The 27,188-nt window shown below is 39.2% G+C and overlaps 1 protein-coding gene across 1 annotated transcript in view; it reads left to right on the top strand.

Annotated features, from left to right (window-relative positions):
- Window positions 1–27,188, top strand: part of ryr2a (ryanodine receptor 2a (cardiac)) — a 175,685-nt gene that overhangs the window by 19,297 nt on the left and 129,200 nt on the right. Inside the window, exons 4-10 of the mRNA XM_053341138.1 lie at window positions 6,412–6,531; window positions 11,727–11,831; window positions 17,788–17,808; window positions 22,811–22,885; window positions 23,276–23,354; window positions 25,165–25,277; window positions 27,000–27,099. Of these exons, the coding sequence (XP_053197113.1) occupies window positions 6,412–6,531; window positions 11,727–11,831; window positions 17,788–17,808; window positions 22,811–22,885; window positions 23,276–23,354; window positions 25,165–25,277; window positions 27,000–27,099 (613 nt within the window). The remainder of the gene's footprint in view (window positions 1–6,411; window positions 6,532–11,726; window positions 11,832–17,787; window positions 17,809–22,810; window positions 22,886–23,275; window positions 23,355–25,164; window positions 25,278–26,999; window positions 27,100–27,188) is intronic.

Raw genomic sequence — 27,188 nt, 5'->3', positions numbered from 1 at the left:
TTGTAACTACTTAAAGTTAATATGACACAGCTAAAAGGATAGCATCCCCAATTTTCTGTGTCTCAGGTTTCCGCTGTCTCCCTCTGTCGAGACTCAAACCGCTGTGTCAAAGTTGATCTGAATCCAAAAGCACCATGCTAATTTCTTCCACCTCCGCAAGAGATTCTGAGGCTGAACTCTGTGTTTAAGAATGACGCAGTAGCGAACATGTCTGCTTTTTTTGGTTTTAATGCCAGCTAAACTGTGATGATCAGCTTGTCTACATGTTCCACACTCGATGTTGTGAGCACACATCCAGAAATTCTAATAATTTAACATACTGGACTGTGGAAAGATTGATGGACACATGTAAAAAATTAAAGATTGCACACACACACACACACACACACACACACACATATACATATATATAGAAATACATTGGCAGCCCATATATGCATAATAAATGTCCTATTTGATAGTCATGGTTTTATTATACTGGAACAGCTGCTGTTTTATTACTTTAAAGACAGAAGTTTAATTTAGGACTTTTCAATCACATATTTTTTTAGACAAGAACAAATATCCATTAAAAGCCGTTTTTTTTCTAAACACACACATACTGCTTGTCTTTTAATACCATGAGAGCACTGCAGTGAGTAGGCGAAACCTCTGGTGAAAAAAGGAGAGAAAAAAAGAAAAGAGCGAGAGAGAGAAAGAAAGAGAGAGGGTTTAAATGTATAATGGAGATGTGAGTGTGTGTGTGTGTGTGTGTTTTAGCAGATGCACACGTTAGTGTATATGTCCCTCTTCTCTTAATGGAAGGGACTGATGGCCGACTGCGACCGCCCTCTGGTAGCTGCACACTTACACACACATTTGAGTCATTTAGCCAGTCACAGTGAATGAACAGGTGAAATTGCTTCCCACATCTTAATGTTGTACACTTCATTAATGTCCCACATCATCAATTAACAATTTAATTCAATTCTTCGCTCAAGCCTAGCATCCTTATAGACAGACAAATAACCTACTGCATACATACTTCCTTTGCATTTTGACTTTGAAAAGACTCCACAGTGTCTACAATCCTAACCTCCGGCTAGTTGCTTCCTTCATGTGAGTTGCTTTCTATGTGCTAACCTGAGAGGAAGTTGTTTGCAAAGAAAATACTGACTGACAGTGTCATCTCCACTTATGTTATTGTCATGTTGTATTTGGCTGTAGCTGGTACTGTTCAATAAGGTTTTTGTTGCTATAAGTTGTCATAATTTGACCAATTAATTGTTCGACTGTCAGCTCTGTAGGCAGTTTGTGAAATATTACATATAACATTAAGTGCATCCCTGACATGTTAGTGATGTTTTTCATATGTTTGCTATGTTAGCATCTACAGTTTGTCAGTAGGCCTACAGTCAGTAATGTAGCAGACTAAAAGGTTAGCATCAGAGCATCTTTATTGTTATGTTAGCCAGCTATAGTTTTCAGTACAGTCAGTAATGTAGCAGACTGAAAGGTTAGCATCAGGGCATTTTTGTTGCTATGTTAGTCAGCTATAGTTTGTCAGTACAGTCACTAATGTAGCAGACTGAAAGGTTAGCATCAGGGCATTTTTGTTGCTATGTGAGTCAGCAATAGTTTGTCAGTACAGTCTAGTCTATCTATCGCTCTTGGTTTGGCCCCGAAAAATTCCTGAGTGGGGCTTGAGGTTTACTCGGTGCTGATTGAGTATACACATACAGTGTAGTTCCTGCAGTGGAAACGGGACTGCTAGCAGACTGAAAGGTTAGCATCAAGCTCAGCGGGTGGTGGACTCAGTCTGTTCATTATTGATTTCATGCTACGTTGTGACCTAGCTGATGAGACACAATGCTGGAAAGTTAAAAAAAAAAAAAAATGTCCCAATGTTTTACTCTCTTTGAGGGACTGCCACATTAGCTATTAGCCACTAGCTAAGCAGCTTATCATGTAGCTACTTTTATACCTGGAAGTGGAAGCTATTATGTGAACATGTATTCACACCAAAGGGTTTTGTTTCAGTTTGTGCCCAACAAAACAATTACAGTCGTTATATTTACAAAAGTAAATATTTTCCACAGTGTAAAGTTTCATCTGAACGTGTGTAACACCACTGCCTCTTCATCTTTTCACTTCAGAACCAGGAGTTTCTGTTTGTAACCGGCTGCTAACTTTATACATAAAGAGTGAAATACTGATAGATACTGATATACAAGAAAATAAGCATTTCTAATTGGAGTTTAATCAATTGAAATAATGACTGATATTTTATTTTTAGTTATTCTTTTCGCAGAGTTCATTTCTAGAATTGTTTAACAATGTATAATGTTAAAGGTTGAATATGGAGAATGAGCAGAAAACCGCCATCTAGTGTCTCGAGATCGTAGTCGAACAACCAAAAATAATTCCAGCAGTCGGGTTGCCAGGTTCGTTGCCGAGTGTGTCAATCGATCAGCCTGTGCCATGTCAAGTGATGAATCATACAGGGTAACGACTAATTTCAACCAATTGATTTTACAACAGTATTTAACGTTAGCCAGTCTTCAACTGGAAGACTTTCTTTGAGTGGTGTGTAATCGATTAGCTAGCTAGCTCCCAACTCAAAATGATTGCTTGTTTCTGTAGCCTGATCGGCGTTAGCAGACCAGTCAGTAAACTACACGATAACCCATAATGCATTTCGTTCCTACCCAAGCTGAAATCAGCAGGCTGAAGCGGATTTTATTTTAGCTCTAACTCTGTAAATATACCACTTTTTCCACATGTCTAACCTTTTTAGGTGAGAAAGTAGCCCTTTAGATCCACAATGTGACGCTAATTTGTCCAAATAACATCTGCTTAAAGTTTTGTTCCTGCGAATTCGGAGCCACTCAAGTTAGCCGTAGGGACTAACGCACTTCCGGTCATTTTCACAAAATAAAACACCCGTTGCCTTTTATTATTAAGAAAACCATAACGATAGAGTTGGTGCTTTTATTTTGAAAACAGGAAGCGAAGATACCCTCGCTGTACTTGAAACCACTGAGGTACATTACATTGTAACGCCAGTGGGAGTAGCAGTTAAACCTGGGGAGCGTACCAATGTTCCCCGGGTAACTCTGTTGCTAGCTCGGCGGCTAACTCAACGGCTAGCTCGGCGGCTAACTCCTCTGCTAACTCGGCTGCTAACTCAGTGGCTAACTCGGCGACTAACTCAGCTAACTGGCTAACTGTAGGACATAGGACCCGGGGAACATAGGGATGATCCCCTAATTATGTAGCAATACAGTCATACTGCACATCAAATTAAATAGGAGAAACTCCGCTACAAGCACGTCATTTTTACAAACACCAAACACAACTCAAACACCAGGCATATTAATGATCAAATATCAAAATCCGAATAGCGTCAGAAAGTCAACCCACTCTCCACATTTCCATTGCTACCGTTTTGATACTTCATGGTACACAAACAAATAGCATCTCATATGAAAGCTAAGACCCTGGCGAGTTCAACAGTACCACTATTATTGCGCTAAAAACTCAGTGAACCAGCAGCCAAAGAATACAAAGGTAGACAACCACTTATTTACAGCGACTAACAGATATTCTGTCTTACCTTGTTGTTACAGGCTCTGTATTGGTCATTTGCAGCCAAACTAACAGATGAGGTAACATGCATTATGTAGTGTTCTGACCAAAAATACAGTCGTCTGTACAAAGAACCTGTACAGCACTGCTCAAACAACTAACAGCACATTACTATAGAAGTTTATTGACCTTGGAAACACTTTGGACAGGTGGGTCAGAGGTGGTGATGACACCTGTCTGTTCAAATATCTGTCAAAGAGTCTCAGTTGTCAGATGTTAAAGGGCTCCTTGATCTATCTTCAGCTGTCCAGTGTCCAGGAATGTCTGTCCTGGTCGGGATGTTGGGAAGGGAATGTCAATTGTTTGGTCTATAAAATGTCAGGAAATTGTGAAAAAAAGTTGATTTCTGTTCCCCCAAGCCAATAAGGTGAGGTCCTCAAATGTCTTGTTTGAGGTTGTGGACTGTTGGTCAAGACAAAACATGTTCAGTTTATCATCATAGAAGATTAAATAACCAGAAAAAATTCACATATGAGAAGCTGGAATCTGAGAATTTGAAATTTCCTTCTTAAAAAGGCCCCTAATGATTAATCAATTATTAAAACAAGTGGTGATTAATTAAATAGTTAGCAACTAATCGATTGCAGTTCTATTATCATCATCAACTCCTTGTATTGAGTGTCCCCCGAACATGCTACACCTTCCTCTCTCTATCTTCCTCTTCATCCAGGGTCCTCACCTCTGATTGTTAATGCTGTAATATTGATATTTTAGAGAGGGCTTCCTGCACACACACAGTGGCTGTTATGCCCCCTTCAGCTTTCACATGAGTGTCACTGTCTTGGACCCTGCTACACAGCAAAACATTTCATCAGTGAGGAGGAGGATAGAGTAGTGGAGGAGCAGCGGGTCACTCCAGACCAATAGATACAAGGAGTAGATGATCCCTTCCCTGACTTAAGACTAGCACAGAGGCTTGACAGAATTTGGGTTGGATGTAGGCCTGACTTCAATTCTGGAGACCACGGATGACTTCCTATGTCCAACCATGCTTGACAGAGTATTACTTCAAATGATGTTTACGGAAACCCTTCAGACAGTCATATCTGAGAAATTGTTGTGGTGTAACACACATTTGAACACACACACATACACAGTATGTATGGGTGGACAGACATGAGGCATATATGCTGATTAGATGTCAGTAACAGTAAGATTAGATGATGTGTTATGTGAGCAGACAGATTTTTAATTGATTGTAACACTCAGTTGCAGGACATGTTGTAGTGCTGTTACTGTCTGACTGACTGATAAGAAGCTTATCATGGGCACATGATCGCCTAGGACACACTGTGCCACACTGTGTGCAGACTGTGTGTGTGTGTGTGTGTGTGTGTGTGTGTGTGAGAGGGAGAGAGAGAAAGAGAGTATGCATTGCTACTTTGACTTGCATTGCCGCTGTGTGCTTGTCTCTCTCAATCTAATTCCTGATTAAAAAGCATGCATTGAAGTAAATGGGAAGTGATATGTGTCTAATCGAGTCTGTACATGATTGCTTTTCTGTTTATTTGATGTTATCTGAAATGTCACCATGTTCATAGAAAATGTGAAATTGTTTAAACGAAGGCTGGAAAAACAAACCAAAGACAAAGAGAAACGTAACACCGACCAATGCAGGAACAACAGATCATGTGATATCCTATTATGGACTCTCAATATGATGGACTCCTTTGAATGTTTACTAGATACTAGAAGCAAACATAACACAATATCCCAAAAATCTCAAATGATAAATTGTTTTAATTTTATTAAAACAATGGTTTTTAAAAGGAAATATCTGATCAACGAATATAAATACAAGGTGTTTATACACTTCACTCCTTGCATAGCCAACATACATATATTTGGTTGTTGCTGTGTTTTATTATTTATAAAAATGTAGTTTCTCAGAATCTCATAGAATTATGTCTATATTCATAGTCGGCAATTTGACCATGAGTCAATGCAGCTGTGTGTTGTTCCCATGTGAATTGTGTGAATGTATAGTAGTATCTTTATTGTCATTATATTGAGGGTCAGACAACAATATAACGGGGTGTAGCACATTGGACATTTGAGTAGAGGTCTACATTATTGTCTAGCATAAGGGCAGCAGATACATGTTGGTGTTCATCAAAAGTGTTGAGGTTTATAATAGTAGAAATGTACGGCACATTTTCCTCAATCAGCAAAAAGGTGATAGCCTTGATAGCAGGCTACAAATAGGTAGCACTGAATTCACTTTAAAGAAAAACACATGTGACACACTATTACACATGTATGATATGTATATGTACCTATATGCTTTAACATTTTTATATTTGTTATATCATTTCCTGTAGTTTTTTCATTAATTTGGTGATTTTTCTATTGTGAGAAGTATAGGTGTAATAAACTATTGCTACAGCTTTCCAACCCCCCTAAGCCAAAGTTGAGCCACCTGTTCCCCCTCTAATTCTTTCATTTGGCTTGGAGACATACTGAAAAGACAATATTTGGTTCATTTGCACACCATCGTCATTACTTTCACAATACATGCATATCATTAATACAGTACATTGATGACATATGAATGAAAAACATCAGACTATGTGTTCTTATGTGTTGAGTATATTCCTCAGAGGGATGAGATGGAGTGTATCAGCACAAACGGCTCCACTGTTTTGCTGTGTGTGGAAATGTGTTTTTGTGACACTTCTCTAGGAAGATATAGTTGCTCTCCAGCGTTTTAGTGACTCCAGGGTTGATATATGTGTTGATTTGTAACTGTGTCTCTATGTGTGTGTATGTATGTGTGTGTTTTAGGATGATGAAGTGGTCCTACAGTGCTCGGCCACAATCCAAAAGGAGCAACAGAAACTCTGTCTGGCTGCTGAAGGCTTTGGAAACAGACTGTGCTTTCTTGAATCCATCTCTAACTCCAAGGTACTGATATACTGCTTTTATACTACTTTCTGTCTTATGAATAACACATAGCCACACATGGGAACAATTTAAAGGAAAAACACACACAAAAAAAGAGAAAGAATGCTGTTCATCCCTCCAACAGACTTGTTTTTGTTGTTTTTTTCTTTTCATTTGTCTACACCCATCCTGCCACACTGATGTAGAATTGAGAGATATCAGCTGACTTGCCTCTAGAAGCTATGCTAGAGGTATAATGATGATTGTCAATGGTTAACTCATCAGTGGAGAAAGTGCTCAGGAGTCCAGGATGTCTTATACTGAAAATGTTTATTGAAGCTTAGCTGAGGAGAATCAAAGTGTTATTAATACACCTTCTGATGCATGATGTCACCTTAACTCTGAGGAAACTGTCCTCTGTGGATAGTCTTTAAACCTTCACAGCTATTACCAAGAATACTCTATGTCCATACATGATCATACTCATCTACAGCATATGAGATTATTCTACTAAGAAGGAAACACAGTGACCCATCTGTGTGTGTAGGGAGTCAGAGTCATATCCTCTGACCTTAGTTACCACAGTAATGCTGCACCACTGTTATCAAAGTGAGTCCTACTTTCCCCAAAACACCACAGACAGTTACCTTCACTGTCTCAAGGAGAGAAACAGTATGATAGCACTGCCTTTACTGTGACATCAAGGCCCACGCTTGATCCCAAAATATGGAACATTCCCTTATAATGATGGTGTTTCTATGCATGTTACTTGGCTGTGTTTTTAGAACCGAAATGTCCACTGAAGTTAATTAAAATCAGGCCATGCAACTGTTCCTTTTCTTTATGGAATTCGTCCCATTTTGTCACAAGGCTGTACATCACCCTCTTTGTTTCCTACTCAGTACTTTCAATCAGGCAGATGTTGGACCCCCACAACAACAAGGCAACTGTCAATCCTCCATTCTAGTTAAGACACAATAAGCAAGGACACTACACTGGTTACCAATCACAGTTGGACACCAAGATACTAAAATGTATTGATACTGTAGTTAACAAGCACATTGTAATTCCATTGAATGCTGTCAAAAGGCTTATCATCTGAAATGGACTATAGCTTAGACATTATACTGTACGCTCAATTAAACATTTAGATTGAATTAAATCCAATCTAAACATCTATTTAGATCAGTTTATGACAAACATAGTGTAGCAAGCCACCATGCGTTTGAAATGAGAGGTACATTCAGCTCAGAGGTTATGTAATCTCAGGAATGTGAATAGTTAAATAGGTGAGATGTCCAGTATTTTTAGCACTCACCTCTTGTACATGTTCAGCAAGATCTGAGGTGGGTTTGACAGAGTGGGAGGTTTGATTGTATCCTAAGCACTACAGTATGTATCACAGTGTACTGTAGGTATGGAGATCAAGAGTGATTCATTTAAAAAAGGCTGTTGTGTTTTCTCATATAACATCAATTCAATTCACTGCAAAAATATTTCAGCTTTTTCTTCAGGGCCAATTTGAGAAAAAGTGAGTCTAAGAACATAAACACACATATAAAAAAATGCAGACAATAAGCTTTAAGTAGTTATAGTGGACATGTATGGGGTCATTGATAATCTGCAAGGGTATCATTTCCAATCTCAATCCACTTTTCAAAATTCTACTCAGCATTTTAATTTTACAGTTTCAGTTTTATTCGTTTACTAAAATCTCCCTGAAGACTGTTCTCTCACAGTACAACTGCCACAGTCCAGATGGGAGAAACTGACTCAAAATGTTAATATGCTCATCTGAATGTCCTTCAGTTATTACTGTGTGCTCAAGCAATTAGGTTTTAGAGCAGTGTGGAGAGTGTGCCAGACTTCTTTTGCCCTGGGTTTTGCCTTCCAGGCTACATACATGCTACTCCATCCTCTGTAGACACTACTCAGGACTGAAAAAAGTCTACTGCATTTTTAGGTAAAACAATAGGAGGGAGGAAGAAGGAAGGAAAGGAGGAGGGAAGGGGGGTAAGGAGAGAGGAAGAAGGAAGGAAGGAAGGAAGGTAGGAAGGAAGGTAGGTAAGTAGGTAGTGGGGGAGGAAAGAAACAGAGAAGGAGGGAGAGAAGGAAAGAAGGACAGAAGAAAGAGAGGAAAGAAGGAACAGTAAAAACAGACTGGGAGGCCGACACAAAGGTTAAATAATAAGGAACAGGTGACTAGACAGCTGAAAAGGCAAGGTGCTGGTTGGTGGGTGGCACAGTGAGAGCAGGGCAGGGCTGACGAGGGTGATGCAGGACAGGTGTGGAGGGAGAAGCAGGCTGGGAGGAGCACAGGAGTCTGGGGACTAAAAGAAATAACACTAATAATAAAGACAGATTCCAGACAAGCCTTCAGGCAGCTCAGGAGAGAGCACGGGGGGGGGGGTGCTTGAGAGGTCGACCAGACGGCAGGACAGATGGGCGGAGCCGCTCTGGATGGCGACCAGACGGCAGGACAGATAAGGGAGACTGCTCAGGAGGTCAAACAGCCAAATATATGATATATATTTTTTGCCAGACATTTATTTTTACATGATATCAACAAAATGATTTAACTCCACTGAACAGCTTGCTGCTTTCCATAGCTAATATCACATTATTTCTAGTTAACCTTTGTAAGTACAGCATTTCCTCTGGATTATATTATGTGTTGTGCTGCCTGAAGGCTCTCACAGGCTCATTTGTCAAGCAGTTCATAAAATATAATCTCACAGAATGTCATGTAATAAAATGGCAGTGTCAACAATAGTAACACTTATCTTTTTCTCGGTTTGATGATCTCAGACAACCAGTCTGACATATTGTGTTTAAACGATACGCTATCTGAGACTCCAAGAGAGAAGGCGGACGGATCAGAATCATCCCAGAATTCAATTCAAGACAGCTGACCTTTATCTTGATACTTGTGAGGAAATGGAAATTTAGCAGATGCTGATAGAAGTTGGAACATTGAGAAAATCAAATAAAGCTGCATGCAGTGATGAGCAGACCCTCGCTCCTCGGTGCATGTCAGGCTGCGGCGCAGTCTATCGACACATGAACGTGTTCAGGGCAGGACCATCATCATGTGTTAGAAATTTTGGGCAGATTGGATCATGTATGTTGGAGTTATAAGGACTTCCTGTTTTATAGCGAAGCCCCGAAATTCACTGCACCACAACACCCACCAGGTATAAAGGAGGCAACAGATCTCTTGGAGTGTCATCTCCAAGGTCTTAAAATGACACTGAGTGAATTTGAAGTGGGTCGGATTAAATCTATAGGAGGAGTTTATTCAAATATGAGGCGTGGAAATTGTGAAAATGTGGCCAAAATAAAACATTTTGATCAAAATGGCAGATTTCCTGTTGGAGTAAAGGAATGGCTCCAACTTATGAGACTTTGCTTCTTCACATGATACATGTGCAACATACAATGTTTTGCCTAAGTGTGCCATTTTGTGCCATTTTGCTACGCCCAATCCTGTGAACCATAAAATATCACATTTTCAATATGGCCTTCACACAGTTAATGCTTGGGCCCTAAATACACAGAAACTGTACTTAGATTCATTTGAATGTAGTAAGTGGGTAGATTAACATGGAACAATGTTAGTAACTAATAAATGAGGCCAAAGGAACACATAATCATAATGTCTGCAGTCTGAGGTGACCCCTCACTAACATGTTTCCTGTCTCTCAACACTTTCATCTGTAAATGTTGAACAAGCCAAAAAAAGCAGAAACTATTAAAGCTGGAGTGCAGTGAGAGTAATAACAAAAACAGTGTGGACAGGTGAGCACATCACAGGCTCCGCTGTAGCCGTCTGTTGCAGCTGTAACACAGTAGATAAACTGTTGTTGACACACAACCAGGAATTGGTTCCATTTAGTCCAATAACATTGGGAAAGTCTAGATGAGCTGCACGACTCAATTATTTTATCTCCATTCCAATTAACAGAGAGTTAAGTAGAAGTTTGGCCAGTGAAAGTCTCTGCTGTGCATGCTCTGCCCCGTCATGCAGAGGAGGGCTGTCAGTCTCTCTATAATCCCATTCATTATTATTTTTTATATTCAAATTATTTTGAAATGATTTGAATTTTGAATGCTCTATTAGAATATTTACGATGTACTTATACACAGGCTTATGTCATTATTGCCGTATTGCCAACACCACTGTCAACGTGGCTGTTTTACATTCTGTCCACTAGAGGGCATCTCAACATTACCAAGAAACAGCCTATAGCTTTCAGCTAGCTGCTAAGTAATAACTGCTTAGGCACAAATTAATAATGTTGTCAACATTAATGAGCATTTTTAATCTCAACACATTCCTCTCCTCATTGGGTTAGGTTTGTACGTCAGCATTTAAAATATTCAATATTTTGAATGTTTCCGTTTATTGGAAATCCAAAACCCTTCCACACAGTGCTTCATAAGTTATCAGGAGTAGTGATCTCTGTAGATGCATCTGCTTTACTTTCTGCCATTTCTGTTGTGACATAACGTTAGCACTTTGAATGTAGGCAAACTTTATTGTTCAGATGTGACAAAAGCTTTTCATTTTCACATGCAGGGAGGTCAAGATGAGAAGGTTGAGATTTGCTAACGTTAGCCAACACATTTATATAAAAATACATATTCGAATAGTAATTTCAGCGTTTAATTGTTTTGTTTGGATTTTTTTTACAGTTCGAATTATATTTGAATACTGAAATTCGTTCCAACAGTCCTGATGCAGAGTAAACATTCATCTGGCCAGTGTGGGAATGTCAAACCCAACACCAGATTAAAAACTCAGATATACGAAGAGAGAAGTAGAGAGAGATTGACTTGGTGGTGATGGGCTTAATCAGCATTATGTGAACTTGTTTGGAAAGGGCTTGAATGTAACAGAGGGTTATGTAATATAGGATGATATATGATATATATGTAATATTGGATATATGTAATATCATGTATATGTAAAAGTTCTGCCCTGCAGGTTTATAAGTATTTCTAACATGGAATAGATAAATAGAGTTACAGTCTATTTCTCCTTTATTACACCAATGCTAAGCAGCTCCCAGTGGTGCAAATGTACACCACCATATGGATATGAAGTATAGTGTTACTTCAAATGAATGGACTGTTCTGTTTGAAAGTGTTCATTCAACATGTAAAAGTGAGTTCAGCAGCACTGAATCATCTGCTGTGTGTTGGTGTCATTTCAGAATGTGCCTCCAGATCTGTCCATCTGCACCTTTGTGTTGGAGCAGTCGCTGTCGGTGCGAGCCCTCCAAGAGATGCTGGCTAATACTGAGGAGAAGGCTGAAGGGGTGAGTAAGAGAGGACACACACACACACACACACACACACACACACACACACACACACACACATCAGGGAAGGGGAGATGTATGACAATACAGTAGGCTGTTCTCACATCAGGGTTTTCTTCAGATGAGGTTGGCAGGTTGAAACAGTGACCTGGAGAACCACACTGAGAAGGGAGTCAGACAGGCAGAAGTTATCTACACTGTTCCCTATGTCAAGTATCTGTAGTATTCTAATGAAGAAACAGGCTGGCAATCAGTTTCCATAAATCACTCACTACAAACAGTTGTGGTTCCAAATAGTTTATGATTACATTAAGAAGGGTTGTAATTTCCACTTACTGAGCTGCTGCCTATAGCTCCAGTAGTACTGCAACTTTGTTTGATTGTACTTAGAGCTGGAGACAAGTTGTGTGACCAATGCTAAAAATTTGGAGTTGAAACATATGAGATAGTTTCAGTGTCTGAGAGTTTTTGTAAGGCAGTAACAGCAGAAGTTGAACATGTTAAAGTAAGCCATGAGGTATCTGAAACTCTGAAAGAAGCTGAAGTAGCAGTTAAGACAGAGTTACTGAAAGAAGCTTAAATGGCAGTACAAATGGAAGTCCTGAAAGTGTCGAGGTTTCAGTTTTACTGTAAGAGCTGACTGAAGATGAAGTGGCAGTTGGAGAAAAAAAAGAGAGTTGTCTTTAAAAAGAGTTGTCTCCCTTCACTTTGACAGGCATCATTCACAAACTGTCCTGTTGCTCAGATTTCATTTTTCAACTTCTGGAACTATGCATATATGGATTATATTCATTATATGAAAAGAGGAAATTATTGGAGTGGACCCTGTTTATTTATTTATTTATTAGATATTTTTAGAGAGGGGCCAATAGACAGAGACAGAGAGCAGATCAAATGATAGTTAATGCCTATTGGTATAAAACCTGTGTATTTACTGTACAAACTCATAATAATAATTTGCTAAAAACAACACAAACTCACCACTAAGAAAACAAAACAGGGCTAAAATATTAGATTTGTTTTCTGAGTTCACCAATCAGGTTCTCTTCCAACCACTCCAATCATAATATCTGGACTGTGACCATCTTTATCAAGGCACTGAAACCTCTGGATTTTGATGAACACCAGAGTTTTTGTAGTGCTGTAGAATAATCTTTTTATGAGTGGGCTTGGTTGTATTGTACACTCACAGGAGGATGCAGGAGGAGGATGTTATATAATATTACTTCCCAGTAGTGTCACACTATTCCACTGACCTATAGGTGGCTACAGGTAGGGATGCAACAATCCCATATTTATATGGGATATCGGCCCATAATATTGACTAAATAGCTGGATTGGGTTAGGAAAGTAAAGTTTAAGTAAAGTCTGATGCCTTCAGTCTCTTCTGCACGGAGAGGTATACCGTTTCCCATACGCAAAGCCCAGGTATAGTTATCATTATTGGGACTGAAAAAGTTGGATGGGTGCATCTGTTGCTACAAGTGACCCACAGACGCCAAGAAACAAAGCAATTTACCAGCAAAGGCTGTGAAGAAGACTGAAAGCTAGCAAAGTGAAATAGGAGTAAACAATGCAGGATTCACACACCTTTGTTATGGCGCTTTTCCACTACACAGTTCCAGCACGACTCGACTCGCCTCGGCTCGCCTTGCCTCGGTTTTTTTTGTGTTTCCACTAGGGATAGTACCTGGTACCTGCTACTTTTTTAGTACTTGCTCTGCTGAGGTTCCAAGCGAGCCGAGCCAATACTAAATGTGACGTCAACAGACTGCTGGCCGCTGATTGGTCAGAAGAGTTGTCGCTGGAAGAATCATGAGCAGTCCCACACAAGAATCAAACCCGGCATTTTTAAATACCGGCAACAGCGTAACAGCCATACGGCTTAATTTTGTTGCTTTGTGTGTGACAGAAAGCCACATACAGCAGCAAGTACACCATCGCCTCTATGTCCTCCATTGATACGTTTGTGTCGCGTATAAAACGAAGTCACAGCAGTTTCGTGGAGCCGTGCGATGACGACCCCGCCCACGTTGAGTAGGTACTTTTTTGTAATGGAAGAGGTCGTTCCTGGAACCGAGCCGAGTCAAGGCGAGCCGAGGCGAGTCGTGCTGGAACTGTGTAGTGGAAAAGCGCCATTAGACGTCAAGGATACAATTATACAGTGTGAGTAGGTGATGTAAGTAAGAAGCTGAGCATGGTAATAATGAAGATAATAATTAAGGGAGTAAACAGAATGATGATAAATGTCAGCCACACATGTGCACACTTGCACTTGAGGTGAAAAGTGAAACATTCAATCAAATCATTTCTGTCTGAATCATTCTAGTGTAAATCATGTCCAAATGAAAAGCCACACAGCTGCAGTGTAAATGTAATGTGGTTGTGGTCACGGAGGTTCTAGTCTGATAGAGGTGGGAGTCATGTCAAATTTCATCATGACTTGCAGTTTTTGTTAAATGAAGTAAGAGGACGGTTAATAATTTCTTGTTTCTCGCTGCCAGCAGGCATCAAGGCCAGAGCTGTGATACACAGTGACACACGCACGCACATAAACAGCACAAGCTGCTTATGCTGCTGTTATTTGATGGCTCTGTGCAGCAAGTTAACAAAAATATCCATTGTACCAACAGCATCATAAGCAAAACATATTTTTCATAGGTTGTGTAGAATCCAGCTAAAAAAGTTTCTGTACTGTCTCTGCCAACATAAAGACAGCTGTGAGAAGATTATATTAAAGTTTGCTAGAGAATTAGGCACATAAGGCATGAAAGGGATCATTCCCTGTCCTCACAGCTGCATAAGAAGCAGCATGTTGGCACAGCCAAATTTAACTCAGCCAATTACATAGTAGTTGTACATTATATCAAACCACTCATTTAAAAAGGACCTATTATGTTCATTTCCAGCCCATTATTATTTTTTTTAGACTCCACTGGAGTAGCTTTGCATGATTCACAAATTCAGTTCAGCTTCTGGGTCTAACTGGCAGTTTTAGCTTCTGTCTCTTTAAGGCCCCTTTCCCGATTAGCTCACTGTATTTTGATTGGTCAGCTTTGCAGAAGCTGGGGGCAGCACATATCTGAGTTGAGTAAAGTTACTGCGGTTGCAAACCCAACATTCCCTGCTTCAAATAAAAAGCTTTTAAATGACTAAGTAATGGAAGATTTTTACTATGAAGAATTTACAGGAAGTAAAACGTGTTCCTCACCATATTATTGGAGCTTAATCCAAACAATCCAATGATGCATAACACAGAAACTCACAGATGATGCTTTCACAAACTCAAACGATAGCATGGCAGCAGATGAGACATGTGTCTGCTCCTGGTCGGCTTGATGTCTGCTTTCAGACTGCATGTCAATTTCCTGTTAAACCAAAATCACCACTAGGAGGTGCTAGAATGCCAAAAATGTTACTCAAAATCCTGAGGCAGGACACACATAATCCAGTGGTCAAAGTGATCATGGATCAGGTAGATGATACAAAAGGTAACACCTGTATGATTATATGTGAGGATGGTAAATATAGTTTAATTTCACTGTTAATTAATCTGTCAATATCACACAGTGAAGAGGTCCATGTTTCTACTTCCATAGACTGCTTGATGATGTAGTTACAGAGTATTATGTATGCATCAGACAGAAAGATGCATTAACACCTTTTCAGCCTTCTTCTGAGGGTGTTTGAGCAAATGCATCTCAATCCATGATTTTGATTGGATCTTGTATGCAAGTGAAATAATGCTGACCACATGGGTCAGTAGTGCTGCCGAGCATGATATGATGTTCACAAGCCACAGTGAAAATGGAAAGTATAGAGGTCATGGTGGTGAATTAATGCACAATTGAACCCGCCAGTTAAGTCAGCATTAGGATTGTATTTTGTTACACTGCCAACTCTTTGCAGCATCTATTACGCTGTGATGCATGAAGTGAAGTAATTGATACCATGTTAAACTTGTGTACTTCCAGTACAAAGACACATATACATGATCCAGGATGTGTTTAGCTTAGCTTTGCATTCCCTCACTGTTGATGTAGTTAGCTTTCAGATTACTCTACATGTGCCTGGAGGGGGAAAAAAAGGTTTAACTTTCTAATAAACACATCTGCCAACCACAGAAAGTCAGATGATACCCGGTCTGTCAGAGGCTGATAATCTGAACAGAGCGGGCTGCTGCATTCTAAATACTCTTACAGACTCTGAGGGATAAACCAGGAGTCATGTTTAGCTTCTCACAAGCTTTTGTCAAGAAGTAAATGGATTTAAATACAGTGGAGTATCACATTGCTTATACTGTCCCTTTAAAAGTGAAAACCAATGTGAGGTAGTTTTGATGGGCAGGACTATTCAGTATTAATATGCAGAACATCTGTATAATAATTTATGTAATAATTAATCTATACTATAATTAAGCCTGAAATTATAAGTCATTTAATCATCATTGCATCCAAAGAAAATGAAACAAATATTTGATAATTTTCTAAAGTAATCTAAAAACATTCAGCTTCTCTAATGTAAAGCATTCCAGCATGTCTGGGTTTGGAATGATGACCTGACAAAATATTATATTTGAAGATGTTCTAGTAAATTGTGATGGGACATTTTCCCTCCATTCTTATATTTACTGTAACTAACTACACAATGAATGGGCTGATAATGGAAATGAGTGTTAGTTGCAAATTAGCTGAAATATAATGCAAATTGAAACAGTTTAGGTATGTATGTTTAATTACAGGAATAGTGACATATGGGAAATGCTCTTATCTGGTTTCTCTCTGTGAATGAGTATGAGATCAATACAACTTTAGGTCTGCCCCATGATGTTGTCTGTTGTTCCCCTGGTAGATAGTTACAGTTCTGGCACATGACTCCCCTAAAAGCAATCATTAGTGTTTATTGACAGATTAAATGTGAAATTAATTGTGATCATTGGTGAGTTTTACAAGACTTGCTGTTACTCTGTTGCAGAAATCCAGTCTTTATGCTAAGCTAGGCTAATTGCTTCCTGGCACTGGGTAAATAACACAAATATGAGGTTGTTTTCTATCTTCTCATTTAATCATCAGCAAGAAAACAATATTGGGTACTTACCAGATTGTTGAATTATTTCTTTAAATAGGTTTATTTTGGTTTAAACTTGGGGCATCATTTTGTCATGTACCTTTAAACCCTATAAAAAGGCTGCTTACATATTAGCTATAAAAACCACAGCTGTACAACCATGTGATATAATTCCTTACAATATATTTGAAACAATCCCGGATAAAACGTCAACTTAATTGTTAGCATTGCTAGCAGATCCCTTTGAAACCAATGAACAACCCAACTAGGGCTGGATATCGGTACTCAATACCCTTTTAAGTTATTGAACAAAATAGATAGATACCAAGTAGTATGGAACATATCCTGTCAAACGATACCTGCAATACTTTTTGCACCCAGAGCTAGAAAATATGACTATTTGTATGGACTTCCTAACTATTTGTATGGACTTCCTAACAGCCAATCAAGCAAGCATTTTTCAATATAATGCAAAATATAATTGGCTATAATGTGGAGTGGTGGCATTTTATGCTATTTAATGATTCTATTCACATGATGGGTATCAAATAAAGTACTCAATTGGTATTGGTATCACTTTAAGGGTACTTGGATCTGTATTGGTATCGTCATTTTTTAAACAATACCCAGCCTTAAACTGAACTTTACTAGCTAGCTCCAATAAATGAAACAGTATTAAAGAAATGTAAAGCTAGTTTTAAAGCTGGTTTATATCTTATGGAGGGAAATTCTACCAAATCACTCTGAACATATTCACTAAGCTGTCATAACCTCCTCATCCAACAGTCTTATCTATCTAACAGGATAGATCTATGTTTATTTATGTGTCATCTGTAAAATGACTACGGCAACTTACTTTTTCCTCCTCTCTCTCATTTCCACACAGCATGTAGATGTGGAAATATGGGTAGGTGTGCCTCCACTCGCTGTCTGTGTTTGTCATTGGTTGTTACTGTCCGTAAATTTTTTATTACAGTCACTTGTCATGAGCATCAACTGTATGGGCATTGGGAGACTCGCCAAACGCATTTGTGTCTTTGTTATCTATTAAGTGTCAACCAGTTGGAGGTGATGGAGATTTTAGATATGTCGCTATAGCAATGTGGGACCTGTATTGAAAGCTGATGTAGAGGGAGACACTCTGTACATTTACTCAGACCACACCTCTGCACTGGGTGATATATTCTTTAATTACCATGAACACGATTATCAAGACTCAACCCCACACACACCATCCTGCTGCCAGAAATACTCAGTAGAACACCAAATGTGGATTCCTCCACTGCTGAAAATAATTCCCAATTTCCTCTTGTTGTTTGACTAACGTTTGTTAAAAACTATAGAGACCAGCTGTTTTAGGAAATTACTGAGCCTTTTTTTGAAAAAGAAACTATATCTTTTTAACCTGTTTTGAACGATTTACATCTTCAATAGGAACCAATGGTCTTGGAGCTAAATTCTACAGACAGGGTAGGGATGTTGGACTATGGATCATGGAAGTGTTGATTTTAGCCTTTTTGTGTAATTTGTTGACAATAAGACAAATAAAGAATAACCTCATTCTTAAATGCATGCCACTCACAAGGTGTAAATTAAACATGATACCTACAATGTCCACCATAAGACATATGCATCCAGATCCAAGAAACACTCAATTACTTTTAGAATATATATATATATTTAAATACCATTCTTATTCAACCCTCCTGTTGTCCTCGGGTCAATTTTGACCAGGGAGGACAACAGGCGCTAACTCAAAAATGAAGCGTAGTTTCTTTAAATGAGGCCTATTGACCATCATGTCCAAAAAAATAAGTGTAAAACTTGTGGTAATAAGTTGGAATGAAGTTGGCTGAAAAGATCTAGTACAGATTTGGTAATAATTTATACCTCATGCTTTTTAAACAGTCAAACCAAACCGGGGTAATTTAGACCCAGAAGGATAAAAGTTGTGTAGTCGATGAGAAGACAACAGGAGGGTTGAACATGATGGCCTGGTGTTAAGTTTATCTTTCCAAGGCTGGATTTTCCATCATTTGCATTATTACAAATGCCAGTATGACAAAAAGTGCCATTTACTTTGGCTCTCTAGTGTGCTGTTGGACTCAGGCTCAGTCTCAAACAGGCTTTTTACCCCCTGATGTGACACAGATATGAGCACCCTAATTGTTCTTCCTGGTGTAATTGTTCAGCTCGATGCAGTAAGATCTTCCTAACCATCAATCACTCTCCCCACCACTGCTTGTTTTGAACACATGAGCCCAGCCGCTCTGTTGTTCAACTCCTGCAGCTCTGAACAGTGAATCACCACTGTTCTGTTTGTGACACCTGAGCTGCTCTCTCTAGGAGGTTCTGTTTTGGAACCGCAGACAGAATTATAGCATGGGATTCGTGCCATGAGGTAAACAGATTTACCTCTTCCATCATCAACAAACTCCAGCATGACTCAGCAAAGGAGAGCAAAGAACAATAAAGCAAAAACACAGTAAACTAAAACGCTGGTGTTGAGCCACAAATGTCCACCGTTTCTGGACAATAGTCCCATTTCCATTAAAGAAGTTCCGGTTAAACTTTAGGAGGCGGAAACTTTACAGGAACATCCTTTCACTTGGTCCTCTCAGCTGTTGTCTCTCCATTGGCAAGTAGGACCTTGATAGGACCTTGATAGGACCCAAAGGACTCTGGAGGTGACCTAATCATTCTACAACAGTTTCAATCGTCACGTTCTTCCGCTGGTTTTTAAAAACGAAGCTTATTTCAGCGCTTTCTGTTGACGTCACATCCCGCTTTGAGTGTACCCAATCAGCTCTGAGTCAACCTCAAGCCCCACCCAGGAATTTTGTAAAATTACCTTGAAGTTCCTGCAGTGCAAATGACCCCTATGCTGGACAGTCACCTAGCTTCCCCCCCAAACACCCACCACCATCAGGAATAAACACAGAACTATCCCCCACAATAGCTGGAATAGATGAAGCCTTGGTGTAGGTTGAATTCTACAAGTTGAAGTAATCCTTGTCTACGATGGTAAAAACGTCACTGCTCTGCCTTTAACCACACAATGGCCATGTGTCAATTAGCAATATTGCCTTTCCGTAGTGCCACAGTGTCTTCCCCAGACACAATAGCCAGAAAGTTGTGGGACAGTTCTTGAAAGGCAAATCACAGGGACTACATGTCTTAGCACAGAGACATTAAAGGCCTTCGTATGCTTCCAACAAACTAGGTTATACTTAGTGTTACCCTGACCCTAACCCTGATCATGTCTAAAGGAAAAGTGTTGTCAATTGCTCCACTTCATATAGGCGTGAAAAGCCTGCCCTCATAGCCTCCTTCTTGGTTGCATCATACCATTTTCCTGGTCTCTCTCAAGGACGTATGGGTCTTTGTAGTCTAAATGCAGCCAATCATATAAATTGGGATAACAACACATAATTTCCCCTGATTGTTCAGATAAAAGTAGCTGTGAGTAGGTGTGTTAAAAAGAGAGATTGAGAGAAGTTTAAATGACAGGTTTTCAAGTCTGTCCTAATAAAATAATGATGCGCCTATAAAGTACTGTGCAAGAAACAGCAGAATAGTTTCATACTGAATATAATTGTATGGGGTTTGAAAAAACCCAAACCTATCCTTAAAACCATGACTACTTTCACACACCAGACCAGTCACTGAGTAAAGTGGGAGTGATCGATGGATTGTCTGTTTTAGAGAGTGACAAATCTTTTCCAATGAAGCCTCCTGTCTTATGTCATTAGAGAAGGGTTTTCACACTCTGTTAGACAATCCAACGACCACTCGGTGTTAGGCATACAGAGGCTTTAAGTGGGAATATTATTACTTTTATGGTGGACCAGATGCCCAGCTGGCCCAGTTCCAGCTGCTTCCTGAGGTATCCTTGCAAAATTCAGACAAGTCCTTTAATGAACTATTTAAACAAAGTTAATGCATCTCTTCATGTGGAGGAACTATAGACGCAACTTCTTTCATTCCTGAGGAGAAGGTGGAGAGAACCTGATGCATTATTGGCAAAACCATCGGTACACACAACTGTGTTTACTTTTGGAGTAATGTAAATACATTACAGTTTGACTAGTCTTACTGTTTACACTAGTGACTATACAGCATGTAGTGATGATGGTTTGTTTTCCTGTTTTTCATCTAGTGAGAAGGGCCCAAAGTATTTGTCTAAATGATTTTGATGATGAATTTCAATTCACTTAACCCTGCAAATGCCTGTTAGACCTTGTTATTGGGCACATAGAAACAGCCAGGCCAGGCTGACATTTGACACTGGTGAGTCTGGTGTCGGTTTTAGCTCTAGTGTAAAATTTGGTTTCATCCCAAAAATTACTTCTGGCCACAAAAACAACGTGCATATGAGGAATATGTCTGAACAAAAATGTGTTCTTTTAAGATAGCTGATACTACTTTAACATATCTGAGATGTTTGTTCTACAAATTATTCAGACAATTGTTGTATTTTGTACTTTTGAGACTCAGTCAGGATGAAATAATATACATTTTTACTGACTATGTTGTATGTAGATATTTATATTTACATTTATTGGTGTCATATGTGCTTCAAATGACACATTGCCTACTGACATGATATAATGTAACATATGCATTATATTAATATATATGTTTTTAAGGTATCACAATGACATATGATATGAATAATGAATAGGGGAAAGAGGCTTTGCAAGCCAGTCTGCATCCTATACCTGTTATTTACACACATTTATCAATAAGGGTATCACAGCAACTGTGCTTTATAATGTGCAGCTCTGTGTCTTCAGCAGGAGTAGGGCAGAATGACTGCAGTGCTGCAGGAGAAATGAAGGAGCAGTTTTCTACTAGGAAGACAAATGTCAGTCATATAGCATAACTCTTGTAGTATGGTACAGATTATTCATGCACTAAAACATGTTGGTGTTACTGTGCAGGTTTGCATTTAGATATGTAACAGAATAGTTGAACATCAATGGAGAGTAGGAGAAGGGACAAAGAACAAAGGGATTCATAGAAACTATCTCCTTATTTAGAGGAACACTAACACTGGTTTAATGTATTACTGGATTTGTGCGGTTCAGTGACAGAAATAATAATGTACTTAATATTTAGATCAGTGTTATTTATCATATTTTGTCGCTGTGTTTTGAGGCAAAATACTTTTCATTCCACCAAAGCATTTTATAACTACTAAAGTATCTTGAACCTGTAGTATATTGCACATAAATCAAACTTACACCAGATGTATATTAAACAAATCATAAATGGAGGTTTTATTAAACAGGCTTGTACACACATTTAATCGTATCAAAAGCACACAGATTTACACATTTGTACATGAGGCGTCACATTTGTTAGCAGGAGTAGTAACATGCAGCTGTTGGAAGTGGTGACCTTTGTCAATTAGGAGTGTTTGACTTGATGCTCCGGAGCAGGCTCAAAGTGTCACTGCTGCATCTGATCAAGTTTAATTAACTGTGGAAGCCCAAATCATCATCATGATCATTATATCAATTTTAGAGTCCTGGGTAATGGTAGTACTGTCAACTAGGCATGGTAATATGACAATGACATATGTGAGTGTGAAATAGGATTGAAAAGTTGAGTTACAGTCCGAAATGTCAGGTAACATTTTTCAGAAACACTGCAGTGCTCATGTAGAGTCAAATAACAGCTGGCCTCTCCTTCTCTTCCTGTCTGCATCTGTTTTCGTTGATATTTTTGTCTCTGGTGTTTCTTGATATCTATATCTTTGTCGGTGTTGTTTCTCACTGTTCTCCTCTTTAATGACTATATGTCTTTTTTTTTAAACTCTACTTACACTTTCTCTCTCTGTATCTTGTCAATGTCTCTCTCTTCCTCTCTCTCTCTCTTCCTCTCTCTATCTCTTCCTCTCTCAGACTGCCCAGGGAGGCGGCCATCGCACCTTACTGTATGGCCACGCTGTCCTGCTGCGACACTCCTACAGTGGAATGGTCAGTTACACACACACACACACACACACACACACACACACACACACACACACACACACACACACACACACACAACAACAGTGGCTTTAGGGAGGGCCTATCACCTTTTTATGTGAGAACACACAGACATGAGATTGAGACTGGGGTAGGGGGGAGAAAACCCACATATGTTTGCTCTCCAATTAGGATTAACCAGTACATATGAACATCCTTCTCTGGAGAAACCAATCCCATCCAAGTGGGACTTTAAAGAACTTATACATAAGTGTCTGACATGTTAAACACAGGTCTGATGCACTGTTAGAGCTTTGTGTTAAGATGTATGTTTTCTTGGTGCTGTAGATGATACTCTACAGTAACTGATCAGATGACTTGTGTTTCTCTGTGTAGTACCTGTGCTGTCTGTCCACCTCACGCTCATCTACAGACAAACTGGCTTTCGATGTGGGACTGCAAGAAGACACCACAGGTAGGAATGAAAGAGATTTCTGTCAAAGTGTAGCATATTTTATATTTACTATAAACTTGCTGTGGAGCTAAACTTTATTCAAATCCACAACTTCATTTTAAAGCTGCATTAATCAGTTTTTTATATGTTTTATATTCACCACAGCTCTTTGGAGTGTGTTTCAGCTTATTACTTTGGTCTCAGTCAGTCTAAAGGCCTTTGCAAACCATGCGATTAATTTGTACATTATTAATATTTTTGGAACCTTTATCCAGTGAATACAGCTTTCACACCAGCCATAGAATTTAAATTTTTTTATTTGTTCAGACCAAGGTCAATTTTTCCATAGTTTCGCTTCTGACATGTACACATCTAACCAATCAGAAGGAGAGAGGCAACCCAACTCCTGTCCATGTAAATGAATGAACCAAATACACACAGCTGGGACTGTTGACAAACTAACGGGACTCTCCTCAAATTTAATACTCAAGAAAAAACTATTAACAAAGTGAGACGCTGCTTAAAACTTTGGGTGCAGTAAACACTACTGTCTGTACTTCAGGTTGATTATGCTCATGCACAGCTGATATCCCATTGTCCCATTGGGTTGTCTATTGACAGCTTAGCTACCCCTTATCTTGTTCCCTTCTCATTAGTACAGAATGTTCTGACTACAGCCACAACTGACATAGTTACATCACTACAAGCACACTTAGCATACACCTTAGGTAGCTCAGTTCCCATATATGTTGACCCTGAGGTCAGAGAGATGACTTTTATCATGAACCTGCCCGTAGTGACACCAGACAACATCTACCCACTTAAAGATATAGTAAATGCAGGACTCTGTCAGGGCCTAACGCACATTAAAGTGCATATGCCTACTGTACCTCAGACAAATGAAAAATGACTTCTCTGCTTTTTCAAACTTGGTGCCAGCTGTTGCAGCAGTTGAAGCAGCTGTGGTTCAGTTTGAGCTCCTGAACCAAACAGTGAAACTCACCAAGTTCTTCTCTCCTTGTCAGTATTGGGTGTACTCAGGTATTTCCTTTTTTTTCTTTTTATTGAGTAAAAGGAGCACCAGATCATCATCACTTGATGTTGATTCCTTATTTCTTTTCCTGAGGCGCAATTTCTAAAACATTTTTTATCCTCATAATGGATTCGCTAAATCCTGTCGCTTTTAATGTGAACAGTCAGGCGCATCGAAATTCGGCCGATTATTTGCATTGCCGTTGATGTGCAGAGGCCTTTAGTCAGCTCATTAACCTCATTTCCAACAGCAGTATTAAAGAGCATAGAGCTACACTGTTATGTTTACATCACAGACATGAAAATTCAGTGCTTGATCTTAAACAGTGAAAACCAGCTAACTCTGGGTTCATTTTAGTCTGATCACATTAGTTGACTGGGTGGAATGACTAACTGTTCCAATACCTTGAGTCAGGCCATACTAAAAGTATTATCATTATCTCTTTCTGAAGTAAAACTGTGGAATTCTGTTGTCACTGTTATGATACTGTCAGGTTTTTCACATAGTCTGACTACTGACCTGCTGCTAGAACAAAGTCAGAACAATAAGCCACTGCTAAGTACACCATCTTCCTGTGTTTGTTCTTGACCTGCTTTAGTAAAGATGATGTAAATTGCAACAGCTGCAGAAAAATCTAGGCTACCAAAGTGGTACACAGGCCAGGCAGAGGTGATATTACAGGTAGTATTACAAGACTTTATGTTGCTTTATGAATCTGAGTCATGCACACATTTTATTTCCTGTGTGTGTGTGTGTGTGTGTGTGTGTGTGTGTGTGTGTGTGTGTGTGTTTGTGTAGGCGAGGCATGCTGGTGGACCATCCATCCAGCATCAAAGCAGCGCTCAGAGGGAGAGAAGGTTAGAGTGGGAGATGATCTCATCCTGGTCAGCGTGTCCTCTGAGAGATATCTGGTCAGTAACAGCTGCGTGTGGGAACATGTGTGAAGAGGAACTGCTCTAACGTTACTGTCACTTTTACCTTTTTTTCTTTCTTCCTCTTTTTGACTTTCTCTCCAGTCATACATAGTGGCTAATAGGATATCCACATATATGCAGCTATGGTTAAAAAAATCATAGTTAGCCCCACTCAGGAGTTATGTCATAGGCCTGTGTAGTATGTGTACTGGTTAGAGTAGCTCTCCATTAAAGCTTTCATGTGTGCAGCCAGGACACACCAGGACTTAAAAACAGCAACGTTTTGTAGTAAACTCTCTTCATTCCAATGGAGACACAGTGATCAGTCAAGTTTAGTTTTAGTCAAATTGAACTCTTGAATTTAACAGTAGCAAGCCTGTCTTGACAGTGCTGACCTTTGAAGTATTGATGTATAAAGAGTTCTGGATACAGTTCCACCACTAAGTTTTGCTGCCAAGTTTTCCACTGCAGTGCAAAAAATCCCCCATGACCTAAAAACTAATTTCCCCATAGACTACCATTATAAAAAAAGATCAGCTGAAAAAACACCAGATGCCTTCAACTGCATGTAAGGACAATTGTAACTCTTTGTATTATGAATTTTTAATACATGAAGGTTTTATTTAAGTACAACTTTTTTTTGTGACTTTAAAGTTTGTGATGTCATTACACTACTGTGCATATTCAGCAGACCACACAACACGGAAGCTACAAAACTTCTCATTTTCATTGAATAGGAGCCATCTTTGAGTCCAGTATCTAGTTGCAAATACATACAGCTACACTCTATATCAACTGTGTTCTTTTAAGAGGTTTAATTGAAACTCAGCCTAACCCGAACCTAGTCTGAGTTAATATACTGGACCATTAACCATCAACCCAACACACTGTTTCAAGTGTAATATGTGTGTTTTAATTGTGTTTCAAATAAAAGTAGACTGAAAAAGTTTTGGAATAACTTGTATAAACATAAGTGATTATAAATGAATAACTACTGGTGCATTCAAATAAACTGATCTTTAATAGGAAAGCATTTTTCCCAGCATGACACCCCCCAAAATAGACTGTGTCTTATACACTGATGTATCCTATTAACTGGTTTTTATGGTACATCCATGTAGGGTTTGCTAAGATGTTGCTTCAGATACCTTTATTATACTTACAATTATAGAACAAAGACTGTGTCTGAGTTTTTATTCCAGTAAATATAGATGGTAACTGTAATAAAATAGAATGCTATACTGACAAACCTAGGATAAAATGTGCTTGCAATGTTACATTTTAAGAGGAAATACTGATAACACAAACTAACATAACAAACATTGTGAGCAAAATTGGTCTGACCAGCTCTGTCTCATTCATTAACATCTTTTTACAAGATGTATCTGCCCTTTCCCTTTCTTCTTCATGGCTCTCTCTCTGTTCCACACTTCCTTTCATTCTGACTGTGTGTCCTCTGATCAGTCACTGTATAGAATGTTAAACTATGGATGGCTTTAAGCACTGCTGACCACATACTGACTGAATTCATCAGACCAATTGCATGGTCTGATGGATTGGGAGTGCTGGGTGCTCCCAGTGGTCAGATAAGACCTGCCTCTCTGAATAGCTAAAAGCAGGCCTCAGATTCAGGAACATCTAGAGTGTTTGTGTGGATCTCAGTCTGGTGTGTCAGTAAATAGTTTATAAGATTTTGTTCTTATGTTTCTGTTCCTGCAGCATCTGTCCTATGGTAATGGCAGTCTCCACGTAGATGCAGCCTTTCAGCAGACACTGTGGAGTGTTGCTCCCATCTGTTCTGGCAGTGAAGCTGCACAAGGTACACCTGTCTTTGTTTCTCCCTGTCTTCTTTTCTTCATCTTTGTTTCTTCAAACTCAAATCCAGTATCCAGTCCATGCATTGAATCC

This window comes from Scomber japonicus, chromosome 20, assembly GCF_027409825.1.
Source record: "Scomber japonicus isolate fScoJap1 chromosome 20, fScoJap1.pri, whole genome shotgun sequence".
NCBI lineage: Eukaryota > Metazoa > Chordata > Actinopteri > Scombriformes > Scombridae > Scomber > Scomber japonicus.
The sequence above is the reverse complement of the archived record's forward strand: the minus strand, read 5'-3'. Positions and strand labels throughout refer to the sequence as shown.